Here is an 18,868-nt window from a genome sequence, read left to right as displayed (position 1 = left end):
TAAATGAAATGTTAGTATTAAAACTCACACACACGCGCACGCACACACACACACGCACACACACACACACACACACACGCACGCGCATCAGTCTGATCCAAATGTAGAAGGGCCTCAATGTCATACAACTTGCTATTTAGATTTATGGCACTGAGCAGAGCCACCTTGATGTGATCTTCTGCAAGATTTATTTTACTAGTTAGGCAGACGTGTCCAGAAACTGGACTTCCCTTAACAAAAAAAAAAAAAACACTATAGGAGCTACAGGGGCTTTTGTTAATATAAAGAAACCTTGGAATGAGAGATAGAATCTGTCCCTGGAAAATATGTTTTGATTGTCAAGAATCTCGTCCCATACTGACACATACTGCTTTTCCTTAAAATGACACCGGCTATTCAGTAACTTGTTAAAATCAATCATCTTTTGCTTTTTGCAAGTCAACATTGTCCTTGCTGAAGTAAGGATTCCTCTATATCAAACTCCTTCCTACATTTTTGACATGTATGGAAAGCTCTAACATGTTTTTCCATATCCCTTCTAGGTTTGGGTGCCAGATCATTCACCCCCACTTGGACCACACCATGTTGTAACCATACTTGTCTGGATCAAGGACCTTGGGCACCCCTAAAACATCTGCTAGCTTTGCTCCTGAAATATAACTGACTATCACACTGCTTTTATCTAGCCTTGTGAGTGTAGAATCCATGTACCTGATTATCGATTGTGCATTTTTATTTATCTGTTCAGATTTTATTGATGCACTGGATATGAGATAATCTACTACCTGGTGACTCTTAGCTGTGGTTGTAACATCATGTACTGTATTATTTAATTTATACTGGATTCTATATATGTTCCGTAGAGGCTTGGGCAAAGACTTCTTGACAGCCTCGGTACACAATAATTCAGACTGAGTTGGTGTAGAATGCTCTTTTGTTGTGCATTCATTGCAGGATGTGTTTAAGTGTGAGATAGTAGCCTCCAGTTTAATTAAGTACTTGCATATCTAAGAAATAGATAGCTGTCAAGCTAAGAAATAATTTGTGGTCTATAAACATTAATCAATTATTACACTGTCTGTTTATTCCAAATGCTATGAGCTGGCAACTGAGATAAAACAAGGTTGTTGAGCCTTTATTTAATTCTAAGGTAGAAGAGAAAAGGAGCTGTAAAGTATCTCCTGGTTTATAGTATTTAATATAAAAAAGAAAGCAATGCAGTAAATTGTATTTAGCACTAAACAAGTGTCATAGTTACAATTTCTTAAAAATAAATAGTACAATTTGTGCTAATACTTCTGGTTTATAGTATGTGAAATGCCAGTAATATATTTATATATATATATATATATATATATATATATATATATATATATATATATATATATATATATATACACACACACACACACACACACACACACACACACACACACACACACACACACACACACACACACACCAACTTGGAGGTTACTCCACATTGGCAAAAGGGCAGATATCTGATCCCGACAAATGTCAGCATTTTGCATTTCAGTAAAAAGCTGGTTTGATAATATGAGCTTTGATATAGTGTCATTTGATATTGTGGTCAGGCAGTATTTCAACACAGACCCAAGTCGGATACTGAGGTGCCATAAAAAAATCATGACTTATTCGATGTTTTAGGACATGCATTCACATGTAGCTTCAGTGATGGCACTTTGATGTATTGTAGGCTGGCAGCTATCCATCTTGGAAGGTCTATCGTAAACGTGAACTTTTGTCTCTTAATGACAGAGAAGAATATTATATGGAATTTTGAAAGGGCTGATGCCACATTTACCTATTGTCCACTGTGTCTGTAGCTTGCCTACACTAGACCATCTGTGAGCACTACTTTATTGTAGAAATGTAATTATTTTGTGTCATTACGCACTTAGACGATATCAGCAATGCCACTACTCTCTACAACACAAGTATTCTTTTGTCTTTTTAGAAACTATGGGTATACTCAAAGTAAAAGTAGACTCTGATGTCATAGAGGGATAAAGCCCTAACAACAACTGGGTTAACCCATGGACAGCTAGCAGTTCAGGCACTTGATGGTGCAGGCAGTGAAGATGGAGCATAGCCATGATAGGGGATGGATGTTGGCTCCAGCCAAGTTCATACTGATACTATGATGACTGGGCCTTGACTGGGAAGTAGAGATCCATCGTGATGCAAGAGCCACTGCCAGCAAAATGTGGGTGTGACTGCCCAGGCTGGTGACTCTATCACCTGTTGGCAGAGGTGGTTATGTATACATGCATGGGCAAGGGAGCACATGCAGATCTTATGGTGATGAAAGTTCCCATGTCACCATCAGAAGTGAAGTCAAGTCATAAAACAGACAAAAAAAATCCTAGCCAGGATGCTGGTGAGAGCACAAAGCACCCTCATAGATGAGGACGCCCTTCAGGGTGTATAGTATCCAATTAAAGGGAAGCCTGATGGTTGACAGACTCGGGGCCAAAACTGATACCAAAAATAAATAAATAAATAATAAAAGTGAAATAAATAAATTAATTAATTAATAAAAGCAAAAAAAAAAGAACAGTTAAACTAAAAGTAACAGATGAAAATGGAATAATCTGAATTTCCCATACCTATTTAATTAAATTGCACTGGCACGTTTGCTGGCTAGACAGTATTTAAGAGCTTTGTTATACTGCATACACTTGGATCAGATATTGCTATTTGCTGTACTTGCTAGCAGTGGATAATCTTAACTTTTAATAATGTTATACTGTGTGTAACATGCATCATGCAGCAGCAGTATTGCAAGAGTTCCCTCTTAGTATTTATGCATTGATACTCAAATGACAGTTTGGTAAAGAGTACACCATGTATAGTGGACAGTGAAATAACTTATTAGATAGTCTATTATACCTGGTTATTCCCATTAGTGGGGTCAGTTTATTGTTGTTTAGCCTGAGGAGCAAAATGCTGTTAAAATGTGTTTTACACTGATATGTGCACTGTTCATAAACAGTTCAAACTAGAAGGGTTGCCTTACTGCCTCCTGAATGAGTACCTTGATTGATTTTCCTCTTTGTACACAAGAAACACATATCATTTGCATCTGAATGTGAAAGGTCACAATGTAATTACACACACATAAGCAGGAATCTTTGCAAATGAACAAACTCTGAATAAGCCACCCATGTAGCTTTGTAGACCCTTATATTTACAGAAGAAATTATACTGCTTGCAGAAAATAAATAACCATAGACTTATCTAGAAATAAATCTGTAGGTCTAAAGGCTGAGCTATTCCCATGGCAAATCCACAATTTAGAATGACTTTCAAATGTCAGTAGACATTGGGAAGAAGTATGACTTACTTTGTTGTCTGTGGAAACCATACTGTTTTTGGTAACATTGTTCAGATGAACTAAAATGAAACTTTATTTAGCTATTAGTCCTCACTTTTAAAATTCTACATTACCCCTCCAACACACCCATACTGAACAATCTTATCACACCTTATACAAATCTCACTTCACTTCGTTCAGCCAACAAGCTCCTAGTAGCTACTATAAAATCTCATAATAAAGTAGGAGACTCCTTATTTGCAAACACTATCGGATCACATTGGAACAAACTTCCCACTGGACTGACCTCCCTAGCCTCGTGTTACCTTTTCAAAAAACAGATTAGAAATCATTTACAAAATCACTGGCTATGCCCTTGCACAAATCCTGACTGATAACTTATACACTACCTGCTCTCTCAACTAACTCGGTATACTTAATTGTATCTTGCTTTGACCCAAAGTTTGATTCTCTTCTGTTCTAGTGTTTCTGTTAAATTGTATAGTCTCTAGTATGATAATTGAGCTTTCCTCCTCAACCCTCTGTAGAAAATATACATGTATCAAGCCACACAAGCCCGGCAATACTGTACATTCTATTTGACTTTACTTTTCTTTTGTCAGTACTTTGCTTGTGTTTACTGTTTGATTGTTATTGTTATTTTTACTATTTTTACTAATTGTATCTTTTTAAACTGTAAAAGTATAGTATTATAGTGGAGCTTTTCTCCTCGGGCCTCTGCTGAAAATGGACATGTATCCAGCCAGACTAGCCCGGTTAACAAATGTAAAATAAATAAATAAATAAAACTATTAAAGCCATTAACATTGACCTGAAGAAATCTACAGCACTTGAAAATAGTTTGGTAGACTAATGCACTTATTTCACTTTTAGTAGCTAAATGCATTCTCCTTTTAGTTCATCCAAACTGCGTTTTTTTATTTTTATTTCTTCAGTGATACAGCCATGTGAGACTTACTGCAGAGCGTTAGTAGTCATCTGCCATTTTGTAGCTGGTTTTGTAAGTTGTTCAGAACAGGAAATATAATCTGGTCTATATTTCACATGCAGAGCTGAATCATCCAGGGACATATAGTCTTAAATAAGTTTTAATTTACAAAACAATGGTGAATGAACTGTTACTGTCAAAAGTGATCCAAATATGATCCATCATTCACAGAAGGAGGCACATTAATAATTGTTTTAATTTATAATTCAGGTCAGCTTATCTTAGTGATCATTGCTGCAGAAAAAAGAATTATAAAAGTTGACACATTTCATAACTCTAACACAAATGAACAAACCAAGGAAGATGAATTTGCTCTTTGCTTTTTAGATCTTCCTGATTACATTTTCTGGAGCCATGAATATGATTGGTAGCCCATTTACTTTGTAACAAAAAAATAAATATACAATAGCCGATGGATTATTTTGTACATACTTTACACTGAGCAATCATCACATGACTTCTAAATCAAATACTGCAATATGTAAAGAAAATTGGAATTATACCAGATATATGTTCTTGAATGTAATCAGCTTAAAAAGTATGTTTTTTCAGTGCAGATATATATGCCTACTCAGGAAAATACTTATAGTAAAGAAAATGGGTCTTACATTGTGATGTTGGTAGTTTAGTTAAAGGCCTGTAATGGTATATACTGATAATATTCATGCTGCATGCTAGGCGATCTTCAGAATCCCAACCATAGTCAGTATTTTGGAATATTAAAATTAAACTCTTTAGAATAAGATGCTGAAAAATATTTTTCACATTCAGTAATCAGAGGAATAGGTTTTAAACCAGAAGACGTTAGTTTTAATATCTGAACCAGCTATTTAAACAGACTTTTTAATAGCATTAAAATTTCATAAAGGTCAGACCTTTCAGCCTTTTTCCTCAAGAAGTCTTGACAAAGCCAAAAATAATGGTGCGACAAAGACACAAACAAAGAATAGATTTTAAATATTGCTGTTATAAATGTAACAACTCAAATGTATGGCATTATTTATTGACTTTAATCCTCAGTGATTTGCCAGAGAGACATATTTTTTAGGAACAGGACAAAAATATGAAGCAAAGTCTTCACATATTAAGAACATCTGGACAGCTGAGAGGTATGAGAAAGGTCCATTAATGTATCTAAAGTTTAAGTAAAGAAAACAAGCAAGTTATCGGCTAACTAGTTGTTCTACTCAAATAAGAAAAGGCTACTTAATTTTAGTAATATGCTTAATATAATACCAAGTCTAAATGCTTTACAGCAGTAATACTAATCTATCCTGTACTGTTCTGATTTTGTCTAAAAATGTATTTGTAAACTTTTTATATTACGGTAATGCGGTATTAGACTGATGAACTAAAATTGTTATACTAACTTGCTCATTCTTGGAAATTGGTTTCTTTTTTCTTTCTCTCATGCCCTCTTTATGAATTTCAGGGTCATGTGGCAACCAGTGTATTTCCAAGCATTGAATAGGCACAAGACAGAGGAAGTAATCTTGGGCAGGATTCCTGTGTATTGCAGGTTACACATAGACACATGTATAGTCTCCTTTCACACACATAAACACACACATATAGATGTGCACACACACACACACACACACACACACACACACACACACACACACACACACACACACACACACACACACACACACACACACACACATGTATGGACTCACACATACACACACATGCACACATTAGAGGGACTGTATACTGAAAGACATAATAATGTGGCAAGACTGTTGCACTGGAGATTGTGCAAATATTATGGTATTAAAGTGGATAACAAACACTGTAAGCATGAGCTATAAAGAATCATAGAAAATTATGAAGTTTATATCACATGGGGTCACCCAATACCAATAGTTCAAAAGATAGATGCTAGAAAAGCGGATATAGTGGTCCAAGAAGAGAAGACAAAAGTAGCATTGATCACTGAAATCACCACACCCAGTGACTATAGTGTCTTGCATGCAGAGAAACACAAAGTCATAAAATATCTAGATCTGCAGGCAGAAACAAGACCCATGTGGAAGAAAGATACCCAGACAGTTCCAGTTGTAGTAGGAGCAACTGGTCTTATAAAAAAAAAATTACAAGCGTATTTAGATATGTTACCAATTCATGTAACACCGTACGAATTGCAGAAGGAGTCATTACTGGGCACATTGTGGGTGCTGCGGAGAGCACTTTTGGCTAACATCAAAGAGTGAAATAATACTAATTTCATGACTTTATTTGCACTTTGACTTAGGAATGGGGTCCATTCCCATCATGGTGTTAGAAACCCAAAAGACTTGGAGAAATTAAAAATGACACACACACACACACACACACACACATGCATGCGTGCATTATGCACACCTACAGATAATTCTGAGAATTGCCAATTCACCTATGTAATGCCTTTTGGATGTGTGAAGAAACCCAATGTATAAAAAAAGATATGGATACAGGGATGGCATGCAGATTTCATACAGAAGGTATGGCAGTCAAGAACTGAAAATCAAGACTCTGACTATGAAGCAGCATTGCCAACCATTTTAGCAATGTACTACCCAGTGTCATTAAAATATAATTGGTAAAAAGTATCATGTATTAATGACTTAGTTCTGATTCTGATACTTTAAAATATCAGAAAAATACAGACAGTTCAACTCAGAGTGAACTGACTGTATACTATAAATCATTGTACTTTTTCAACAAAAATGTATGCTGTGCTGTATGGCCATGTTTGCAAAGATGACCTAGATCACCAGGATTAAATGACACCTTACAGTGGATCTTCATTGCCTACCCTGATCTAGTAGCACATCAAACACACCTGTATCAGCCATGACAGAGTTCTAATTTCAGGGACATAGGAAAATGTTCCAGGCACACACTGCTGAAAATCATAGACTGAAGAGCAGGATGACATTTAACATACCATGAGGGAAAGAAAGAAATGCTATAAACACTGACACAAACTGCATATACGTGATGGCAACAAGCATGCGCATCATCATTACATGTGTGCAGCCGCACAGAATGTGGCACAGGAAAAACAGCGATCAGTTGTCAAATCATTTTTTTAATTTCTGGCTGTGAAATGTAGAAAGCCATCATGCTTCATGTCAGAGTAACATGCATGATAGCCCATTACAGGGGCTGGCAGATGTTCTAAAATGACATTACCCTGGACTGGTAGGTATACAGGCACATGTGACACAGTTGTTCAAAGGTCTAGCAAACAACATGTCAAAGGAAAGGGAAATATACAGAATCCTGTGTTCTTTCAAATAAGGTCCCTTTTCCTTTTTCTTTATTTTTACTTCCTTTCTCCTTGTTTTTATTTCCTGTCTGAATATCACTACAATTGCTTGCTGTTAGTACTACCATTCCCTCAACTGGTAGAATGTTGTTTACACATTGTATATTACCCTGGCTGCTAGTAGTTAGTGAGCCATGACTGGCAGTCTGGAAGTACTGGCGTTGCTGATTGCCAGAATAATTCAATTGCCATGCATTCATAGGTTCATAGGTGCTTACCTGGCTATCACTCTACAAGGATCTTTAGAAGCCTAGCCCTGCATTCTCATGAAGTTGTTAGCCCTTGTAATTTAAATATAAATAATCCAGAGCTGGCCAGAACATTTGGAAGTTCATTTAACATTTAAATGGATATGGTTGTTTAGGAAAGCAAAATGTGAAAAATCACTAGGAGCTCTTTTGCTCTCCACAAGGAGTTTTTCTTTTCCCGCTATTCAGGTTTGAGTACAGAGCTACAGCATGCAAGTGCTAGGGTCCTTACCCACTGCTGTGATAGTAACTGTAACAAACTCTTGAACCATAGCCCGTCTTCATTTCTTTTCTTTTACTTTGTTTAACCTTCTTTATGTGGTTCTTCCTACTCCAACTTTCATCCACAGTTTCACTTTCCTACCCTTCTGGACCTCCTTTCTAGTTCTTTTTCTTGGAAGTTGTTTGATATGCCTTTACTAGTCGTAACCTTACAAACAGTTTCATGCTCTGAATATTAGGCCATTTTTTTTAAATACACATTATACAAGTTACTTATTGATACCTTTTAATAAGTATGAAAAGAAATTTTTGATAATGCATCCAAAAAATCCTCCACATCAAAGCAGCGATGGTGACAGCCCCCACAGTGTTCTCCTAGGAATCCGCAGATATCTGTTCTACAGGAATTAATACTTTGCATGGGCCTGTTTCTCTCAAATAATAAGATAGGCTGTATGCACCCAGCTTTGTTTAAGTAAAAAATTCAGTGGTAGCCAAAAGAAATGCTACAAAAGAAACAATATTGGTTGCTGAAGCTTCATATTGTGTTGAAGATCTGATAAGATTCAACACAATATACAACAACAAAATAAATATTTAGGGCGGCGCAGTGGTGCAGCAGTTAATGTTGTTGCCTCATAGCAAGAGGTTCTCCAGTTCAATTCTCGGCTGGGGTGCCTTCTGTGTGGAGTTTGCATGTTCTCCCTATGTTCGTGTGGGTTTCCTCCGGGTAATCCGGTTTCCTCCCACATTCCAAAGACATGCATCTGGAGCATTTCTCCCCAGGCCTCCACTGAAAACAGGCTCTGTGGAACCTAGTTGGACTTTCCTGGTCAACAAATGTAAAATAAATAAATAAATAAATAAGAACCTTATAATTAAGTCAACACATTGACAAGTATGAGGAATGTTAAACTGAGATTTGTCATCAAAAAGAGAAGAAAAAAGCCGTCATTTCAATTTTCCTTGTAGATTTCATTTGGTACTTCAAGTCATCTTTGACTTAATACTGTTTTTTTTTTACCTTTAATCTATTTTGTTTGTTTGTGATTACTCTAGAAAATTACTTAGTTGCAATTTCTGCTTGGTCTAGTGCCATAGTCTTGTAGTTGTACTTACAATATGGGCAGTATTGTGAGTTTTTTTTTTCTGAATCTTTCCCATACAAGCTGTTTATACTTAAATAGTGTTGAAAAGAACACATATTCTGCTTATTATTTGCCTGTTTCAGCTGTACTTACAGATTGTTCTGTTGTTACAACTGCTGATGATGATTTCCCTGGTGTTTGATTGTTACATTGTTACAAATCCCCCATCTCCGCCAGTGTTACATTAAGTATTATTCTCCCTACTGCTACTTTCTGATTGCTACACTGACCACAGGTTCCCCTGCCCCAACTCCTGCCATTGTTGACTCACTCTGTAGTGGGTCAGCTATACAAAAACCTTTTTCTTCATAGGTAATTTCCCTAATCAATACAACATTACTAATATAAACCCGTGGCTTCATTAACCTGCATCAAGTGAAATAAATCACACCCTTGACTGCAGTAAAGCCTGCCTAGGATTTTAGGAAATTAGGCATCCCCTTAGTGCTCATTAATAAGTTTTCCTAAGCTATCCCCTACATCCTGACAACAACACAACTCAAAGCAGTTATAGTCCTCCCAGCTCCCTAAATCATGTCTGTCAAAATCATTGAGCAGCACTTCCCTACAACGTATATAGCCAGTCTAACTGAGATGGGTATGTTAAGACAATTTAAGAATTGTGTCATGTGTTCTGATGAATATCTATTACTCAAACAGCAGCCCACAGTGTGTGAGAGATGTACACATAATGGCATTGAAGACTGACATCTCACACTCAGGCAATTTAGGCATAAGGGTCGTGAGCAGTACACCACACATCACTATGACAATCATACAACATATAATCCTTCATATGCTGAGCTTCTGAAGATTAACTTGCCTAAACACAAAGACTTCTTGAATGCAACACAGACACACAGCACCCTACACAATACTGCCCACCTGTTAAGCCTGCCACCTCACATAGGGCAAAGAGTCACAAAGTCATGGGTACTAAACCCATAAGCCAGGCATCCACAAAACAAAATGTTCTAGTCATTAGTGAATCCATTTTAAGACATACAGCTGTACCTCTTACCAGGCTAAGCAGGGAAAGAGTGACAGTTGATTGTCTGCCTAGTGCCAGTATCCATCAGATCTTCCAAGCACTGAAGTCTTTGAACAAAAAATGTAGGTGCAAATCTGTTACGGTACATGTGGATGTCATTGACTTGAGATGGACCTCCTTCTACTATATGAAGAAAGACATGATGCATCTGTCAGATTATATTTCCCAGCCAGATATGAACCTAGGATCGGGCAGCATCTACCTTTTGCAAGGATGATTCCAGTATATAAGTAAAAAAGAATTGACTTCAATAATTACTTTAGTTTTGATGTCATTAAAAGGGGACAAGTATTTGTCAGCCTGTGACGACATGATCAACAGACCATGCTGCTTCACCAGGGATGGCCTGCACCTATCTCCTCTAGGTTTTCAATTATTGGCATATGCATTATCCACCCCTTTACCACCCTTTTTTTGCAATGCTAACCAGATATACCTACTAATATAATGAAACAAGGAAATGAAAATATGAAGTTGTTACTGAGAAATATTAGGTGCCTAAACATGACACTCTACTCCCTACAAGCCCTTCTCGCCCTTGAGGAAGTAGGCACCTGTGTAATGACTCAGATATGGTTTAAAATGACTGAGTTATCCAGCTGGGCAGGGCTGTAATCCCTTTCACATGTTTAGAGCAACCTCTGCACAGGATGTAAAGAAATGTGTAGAAGTTTCAATTTTCATTCAGAAAAGACTCATATTAATGCTGGTTAAGATTAAGAGCATCTTCATCTCCAACTCACCATCAGAAAGGTCCTTTACCATGTACTGGTTAAGCTATAGAACTCTCTCTATTACCTAAGAAAGCTGAAATACCTTTGTACAAGAATTAGAGTCACTCAGTATTTAACCCTCATCATTTCATGGGTGATCTAAGCGTTCCAACTATAGAATGAGAAACCTATACAACACAACTAGTGACCAAGCACAGAGATTCCTAGACTTTGTCAATATGCCCTGGAACAACTAGCCAGAGTACCAACCAGAGAGAATAACATCTTAGACCGTATCCTTACCAATATGGGGCATCATTCCATATGTATCTTCATCACCTGTTAAGTCTGACCGTAAAGCTATTTCCTTTAAAATAACATTGACCTTTTAAAAATGTTTCCAAGACAAGCTACCTACTGAATATGTGAATACATATAACACTAAGCTATACCAGCATGTTACCAGCTGCATAGATGAGGTTTTTCCCAGCAGAAGGAAGTGAAGAGAATACCACAAAAACATCAACTCCAGCTGGAGCTTATTATGAACAAAATGAAGAGATTACTGGCTAAAAGTTAGAATAATCAGAATGATAGTTCCCTGGTAGTTAAATTAAACAAGCAACTCAGGGGCTAAATTAAATCTATCAAAGCAAAGTTTAAGGAGAAAATACCTACCCAAGCAAAGGACCATTGCAAGTCCTTCTTTAAGTATGTCATAATCGCAGGATCACAATGCAACAATGCATTGAGCTGCTTATAAGCAATACAATGAAGCTGAAGATAGAGATGACCTACTGGTTGATAAATTCTGCTCAAACTTTACTCTCCCCCATCTCATATAAAATATCTAAAACCGACTCGTCACCACCAATAACACCAGAACAAGTCCTGAAAGCACAATAAAAAGCTGAAGATTCTTTGTTAATGGGTCTTGACAATATTCCAATATGCATCTTAAATTTCATGAAGGACAATTTAGCCACACCCCCAACAACACTGTTCAACCTTAGGCTCCATATGAGTTTTGTACTAAATGAATGGAGAATAGCAACAGTTATTTTCCTGTATAATGGAGGACATTCCATGGACCCAAGCAATTACAGACCCATAAGTTTGACCAGCCTCATATGCAAAGCAAAGGAAAGAATAATAATGGAATTATCAATAACGATTTAGGAAACCTCCAAACCCTCGGCGCATCTCAGTTTGGATTTGTCAAAAGTAGGTTATGCTTACTTAAACTGGTAGATTTTTTCAAAAAGGTCACCAAAACAATGGATGAATGTAAAATGGTACACACCAACTACCGCAACCTGGCCCAAGCTTTTGGAACAATCCTGCCCTTAGGTATAGTAGAAAAGCTTAATAAACTAGTATTAAAACCTTTTGTCACCTGCTGGATCATCAGCTAGCTCCTAGGTAGGATGCAGGAGATCAAATTAGGAAAAACTATCTCCACCAAAAAAGTCACCGGTGTATCCCACTAAGGCTCACTGCTGGGACCTCTTGCATTCAGCATCTACTCAGAAATAAAAGCCAGTGCAAATGGGTCTGGCAGAATAATTTTGCAGATCCTCCAAAGGCTCAGACATCCTTCAGGAAGGATTGTCCTCAAAAGATAACTAGTTCTAAACTGACTTACAAAAGCTAATGCTAAAATGGCATTATTGTCTCCTTTGGAAATTTGACTCCCAAAGGAACTAGCACATTGTCAACACACCCCTAAAAGATGACCCACTAATTTGTGATCTAGGAACTTATATGGATACTGACCTAATTTTGACCAACATGTGTCCAATGTGGTAAGGAAGTTCTTCTATATTGTGAAACTCAAAAGCAAGGGATTACTTATTGATCCAGGGATGTCATTGTTCCCTTTACTCAGCCCTCTTTAGAATAGTCATTGAGCACAATGTCCCTTTTGGTATGTACCTGTCCAGGCATATGCAACAACTGGAATGCTTACAGAGATACCTTACAAAAAGGATACAAAGCCTAAACAATATGTCTTACATCATGGAACACCCTCAAAGCCCTATTGCTATATTTCATCTCTTGCAGAGTGTTAAGAGGTGAGCTGTACCTAGCATATAAGGCAGCCTCCAACCCATTACTGATGGACTTACTTCATATCCGCACTTCAAACACTCAATCCAAGGACCAAAACCTCATTTGTAAAATGAACAGAATGGTTTGGAAGGGCAAGTATGTCTTGCAGATGATACCACTGCTCTGTAACAGACTCTCCATCAACATAAAACAAATCTAATCCCTGACAACATTTAAGCATAACTTGAATCAATGGAATGGAAGGAGGAAATTTACCCCAGGACTCACCTCCTGGACTACTAATAAACAGAAACAGGTCCTAAATGTTTTATCAAAATGCATTGGTCCCCCCCCCAAATATCTATGCTTTTTTTCTAGAAATTAGCACTAAAGTAATATATAAATACAGATCTTAGAAAGGGTTAGGAGAATCTAAACTCCAAAAGGATAGGTTAATTTTAAGCACCCAAAGGGTTATTTGGATAGGCTTAAAATGGCCTACATGGGCAGTTACAAACCTATAAACGTATGAACCTATAATTCTATAGATAAACAATTTTCCATATCTGCGCATGCATTAATATGACTAAGGCAAATAACACCACGCTCTGACTGAATGTTAAAAATGCTGAACATGATTCAGATCAATCCAGATGTAGTTAAGTGAGTAAATAATATTTTTTCAAGCTGTGAACTGAACTACCATTAACCATTACTTTTCTGCATGGTTGATAGTCTTTAATGGAGTCCCTCAGGGCTTAGTGATGGTTCTTCATTTTAACAATACTTTCTGGTCTACTGATTTTGGATATGTATGCCTATAGATAACTGAATTAAAAGCAGTGACACCAAATCAGAAAGATATTGACAATTGTCAACAGGTCCTAAAAAGTTTCACATGGGTTGATTGTAATACCTTAAAGATTAGCACAGATAAATCTGCAATTATGATTTTTAGGACTGAGTTTTCATTTTACTGTGGAACATTTGTCTTAAGAAAGAAACAAGTTACAAAGATTTTTCAACAAATGTTTGGTAAGATGGTAACTTTGACCATAACACCTTCTACATAATGAGAATAGATGTTTGTGCTGTTCTATTATTGAGTAATATTTTGTTATCATAATAAATTCAAGTTAGGTAAGTCAGAAATGCTGCAGACATACTGCATCTGGTGAATGCATGACATATGTTATGAATACTCAGAAGAAAAGATATTGCCGATGTACTTTATTAATAAATAACATTTTATAAGTGGAGGTTTGTATGAACTATATGGACCACTGAGTGATCCTTCTATAATAGAAGTTTACCACATGGAATTACCTTTGAGAAAAGTTAGGAATAAAGGGACAGTAGTGTTTCCATCTATTTTTATACTGAAATGAGATGCTGATTATTCCCAATAAGATAAGAAAAATAATAAAACAATTTAGGAATATTTAAAAAAGTGTTCAGACAATTAGATGTTATTAAACAAATCATTATAACTCAGCAACAAGTTCACAATGGTCACAAATATGAAGCTGGCATACTGGATAAGGTGTTTACCTCCCAAAACAAAAGATCCAGAGTTTAATTCTCACCTTTGAATGGAAAATTGGCTAGGTTTAAAATGTCTCACGAGAGCAGCTAGCCACATTCTTATTTATGAACCTATGAATGAACCTATACACAACTATTGCGAATCAATGTATTGAGTAGTGAAGTATCTCAAGACCTATCAGTGAGCAATAGTAGACATCATCCTTAACTGCGTACATGATGATTAATTAATTATCTAGAAGGACAACAAACTCATTCATTAATGGGGTCAGGTCATTTTTAATATATGTGTTACAACAAGGATGTACATGTCAACAGATCTATCATACCATAAAGCTTATCACATAACCATAATAACATTATCTGGGCAAAGACATTGCCAAACTAAGAGGTGCAATCACTATGGCTGTTAGGATTATATGTGGCTTTGTCTTCTGCCACCAGCAGCAGGACTGCACAACTTACATTCACATTGTATTTGACCAGAAGCCTTATGCAATTTATTTTGCAGTTTTGCTTTTCTAGCCTCAACATAGAACAACTGATGTGAGTATTCAGCAAAGAGGTAGTATGGAAGATTTAGTGTATGGGCAGATTTAGGAGACTGCTGTTAGTTTTACTTGTATGATATAATCAAAATGAAGGAACTATGGAAGTCTGATTGTGGTTGGACATTGCAGTCAGTTTTCCTAATCTTTGAATTAGGGAGGCTATGTTATGACCTCCTCTAGGAAGAAAACATTTATGGAACTATCTTAAACCTCTCCCACTTTGAGATAGTACATGGATATACTGAGCTCCACAAACAATTTATTAAAAGCAAATACAGAAAATGTACATAACTAATTACTTTAAAGCTTTTTGTGAATGCAAGTGCCATCAGCCACATTCCTAATAAACCTGAAGGTAGGAATTGTAGGTATACAGCTCATGATGTACCTTTCCTATCATTTATGCTTAAGCTATTTTGTCTACCACTGCTATAATGCACTTGATTAACCAGTGATATGTAGCATTTTTATCAAAAATACAAGTACTCATATCAGACAAATGTTGAGTTTTATTTTTCCAAAGCCACTCAAGAAAAGGGAAAAGCTATTGCTTGATTGTTGTGGAAAGAATGCATCTGTCTTTCTGCAAAGCAATAAAAGCATAGAAAGAGGCTATGGTAAGTAGCAAGAGGTGTGAGGGGCAACTCCACCACATGACAGGTGTTGGGGTCAAAGAACACTGTGTTTGACAAATGTGTATTCACAATCTTTTAACTTGTAATGCATGTTTACTGTGAAAGAATCAGAGTTCATTGCAATATGAAGATGATGAAGGGATCTCAGAATGTTCCAGTGCCACAACAGTGTACATTTTGTTTTCCAGAGGATATGTTTGACTGGAACAGCAATTTGTTAGTAAGAACGCTAAGGCCAACTCAATCTAGTTCTTCATCACTAGCCAGATGAGTCACTCAACAATTATACAGATAGCAGAAACACTTAGCCATTTTGATATATTAATTCTATGAAGCATTAAATCTTACTCTGCATATTGTCAGTAAAACAGAAAAGTTGCCATATGTATCTGAGATAATTACAATATGTGCAATTATATTGAATCTATTCCATATTTAAGGAGGAAGTAGAGAAAACTGCAAACTGGTAAAGTGAAATATAGACCATTTAAATGAAAGTAAAAACAACAGAATAAAAAGTGAAAGGTACCACATTACTGAGTTATATTATGAGAGCTGTAGACAAGTAAAATTATTTTTTCTGCTGTTGTTTCATGACAAGATAAATATTGCTGTTGTTTCTGAATCAGATGAGCAGGTTGTACACATCAGTGAATTTTGGAAGAATAACAACAAATGCTTACCAATCAAGGAAAAATAAAATCTTTTTTAAATCATTAAAATGCTAAGGTTCCCAGAGACTGGAGATATTTATGTCACCCCTGCTCATGCATTATAGCATTAATTAAAAAACTAACATCCCTATGCTTTTAATGTTGCAATCAGACATTAAAAGTGATGGGCCTTCCATAAAGGTACGGTACCTCTAAACTATAACTTTATAGAACTTTGTTTAGCCCCTTATATCCCTAGGAGCTTTCATAAAATGTGGTCTAATGATTTCTCTGTAAGAAACTTGTTTATATGATGATGAAGTGACAGATACAGGGACATCTGACTGATAAATTTAGGCGCAGATAATAGTAGGCATATGTCTTTTTGTACAGTTTACTGGAATTTGTATTTTTTTTTTCTTCTTTTTACAGGATAGTGTCAAGGATAATTCCCTTCTCTTTATGCCGAATGTTTTGAAAGTTTATCTTGAAAATGGACAAACAAAGTCCTTTCGATTTGATGGAAACACTTCAATAAAGGTAAATATATTGCAGTGCTGATTATGTACTCTAATACATGCATGAAACTGTAGTACTTGCCATCTAAAACTAGTGTCACTCCCGCATTCTTCTTAATCAGGCAGCTCATTCTATTAGTAATCATAACACAAGAGTATGTTTTTTGATACATGACTGTATCTTTATCAATTCAGTTATAATCTGTACTAATGTGAGCAAACTCTCATTTTATTCACAAGCCATACATGTGCATATACCTGATAAAAATGTATCTTGGTAAAGATCATTTTTGAAAAAGCACCATCCAGTTACACTATGCTAGTCTTACATGCCTACCACAAAGAATCACAACACACTGTGTGCATGTTTGTGTGTTGCTTTTATTTGTGTGACTGGTGTGAATGTATGGAGTGTGTTATTAATGTTATTACTGTGTGTAAGTCTGTGTGTTTTTGTGTGTTGTTAGCATTTTTCTGTTTGAGTTTTTGTGTGCCATTAGTGTGTTTGTGTGTGTGTGCTCATGTGTGTATTTAAGTGTGCATTTTTGTATGCATGTGTACGTCATACTTCTTAACACAAGAATTCTGGACAAAGCCAAAAAATTGAAATACTTTATTACACCAGACCCTATTTCAGCAAAATTGGTCCACATAGAAAAGATACAGAACAGAAGTGCAGCCTTACAAGTAGCGGCATAACCCTCGACTTGGGAAATGCTGTGTCAGAGATGTTGGTTTAGTTTAATTGCATGAAGGAGGTGAGAAGGAATAGTAGAGGCCTATCAGGCAGGTAAAAATCTCTAATGTGAATGTGCTTAATGACTATTTAATAGTTTTCAGTTCATGTTCATGCATTTTTCTTTTTTGTTTTCTTTTGCTTTTGTCTCTGGCTATGAGGTGTAATGTGTTAGACTGCTAAATGTTTACAAAAAGTAGATAGATAAGTCCTGTGAGATGAGCATGCAATTGTTTAGTGTGTGTGGGGGGAGGGGGGGCAGTCATTTGCAAAATTGTCGGTAATGGTTTGGCTTCAGGGAACACTTAGTTACTGTTGCTCTATAGTGTCAAGCTATTTAGATGTTCCTGCTCCCAGTAGTTAAAATATTGTTTAAAAATTGTAGAGGAGAGTTATTCCTTCCTTTATGTAGCATTTGCTGTATGTATTGCTCTTTTACTTCAGTTTGGTTACCAATATAACCACAGAGAGGATGAGCACTGTATTGGTTGCCACAAGACACTCTTTACCATGTCCAATGATCTAGTTAGATATCAAATTAACTATGGGAAGGTTACAGGAATGATATGGAATGTGCATGTGTTATTACCAGCAATCAAACAAAAAACTTGTTCATAATTGCATACCGGATCGGTCGAGGCCCGGGTTAACAACGACTGCAACCAGTACTGTTAGCCAATAGGGTGCTGGTGGAAATTGGGCTACTGCTGGCCGAAGGAGAATAGGAGGGCGAAGGCATGCCCGAAGGCAAGAAGAGAGAAGGAAGGTTAGGAGTGTAGCAGTGAGGGTAGGAACTTTGAATGTTGGCACTATGACTGGTATAGGAAGAGAGCTAGCTGATATGATGGAGAGAAGGAAGGTTGATATATTGTGCGTGCAAGAGACCAGATGGAAGGGAAGTAAGGCCAGGTGTTTAGGAAACAGGTTCAAATTGTTCTATCATGGTGTGGATGGCAGGAGAAATGGGGTAGGGGTTATACTAAAGGAACAATATGCCAAGAGTGTTTTAGACGTGAAGAGAGTGTCTGACAGAGTGATGTTTATGAAGCTCGAAATTGATGGTGTAATGATGAATGTTGTTAGTGCATATGCTCCACAAGTTGGGTGTGTGATGGATGAGAAAGAGAAATTTTG

At 36.6% G+C, this 18,868-nt stretch overlaps 1 protein-coding gene across 3 annotated transcripts in view; it reads left to right on the top strand.

Annotated features, from left to right (window-relative positions):
• The window catches only part of FRMPD4 (FERM and PDZ domain containing 4), a 1,947,279-nt gene that overhangs the window by 1,490,280 nt on the left and 438,131 nt on the right, over positions 1-18,868 (top strand). For all 3 annotated transcript variants that reach the window (XM_044072543.1, XM_044072542.1, XM_044072544.1), the window contains exon 7: positions 16,913-17,020. In XM_044072543.1, the coding sequence (XP_043928478.1) occupies positions 16,913-17,020 (108 nt within the window). The remainder of the gene's footprint in view (positions 1-16,912; positions 17,021-18,868) is intronic.

Source organism: Protopterus annectens, chromosome 5.part0, assembly GCF_019279795.1.
Source record: "Protopterus annectens isolate FY-2018-M chromosome 5.part0, PAN1.0, whole genome shotgun sequence".
In the NCBI taxonomy this organism is placed as follows: Eukaryota; Metazoa; Chordata; order Ceratodontiformes; family Protopteridae; genus Protopterus; species Protopterus annectens.
This window is presented reverse-complemented; position numbering and strand designations above follow the sequence as displayed.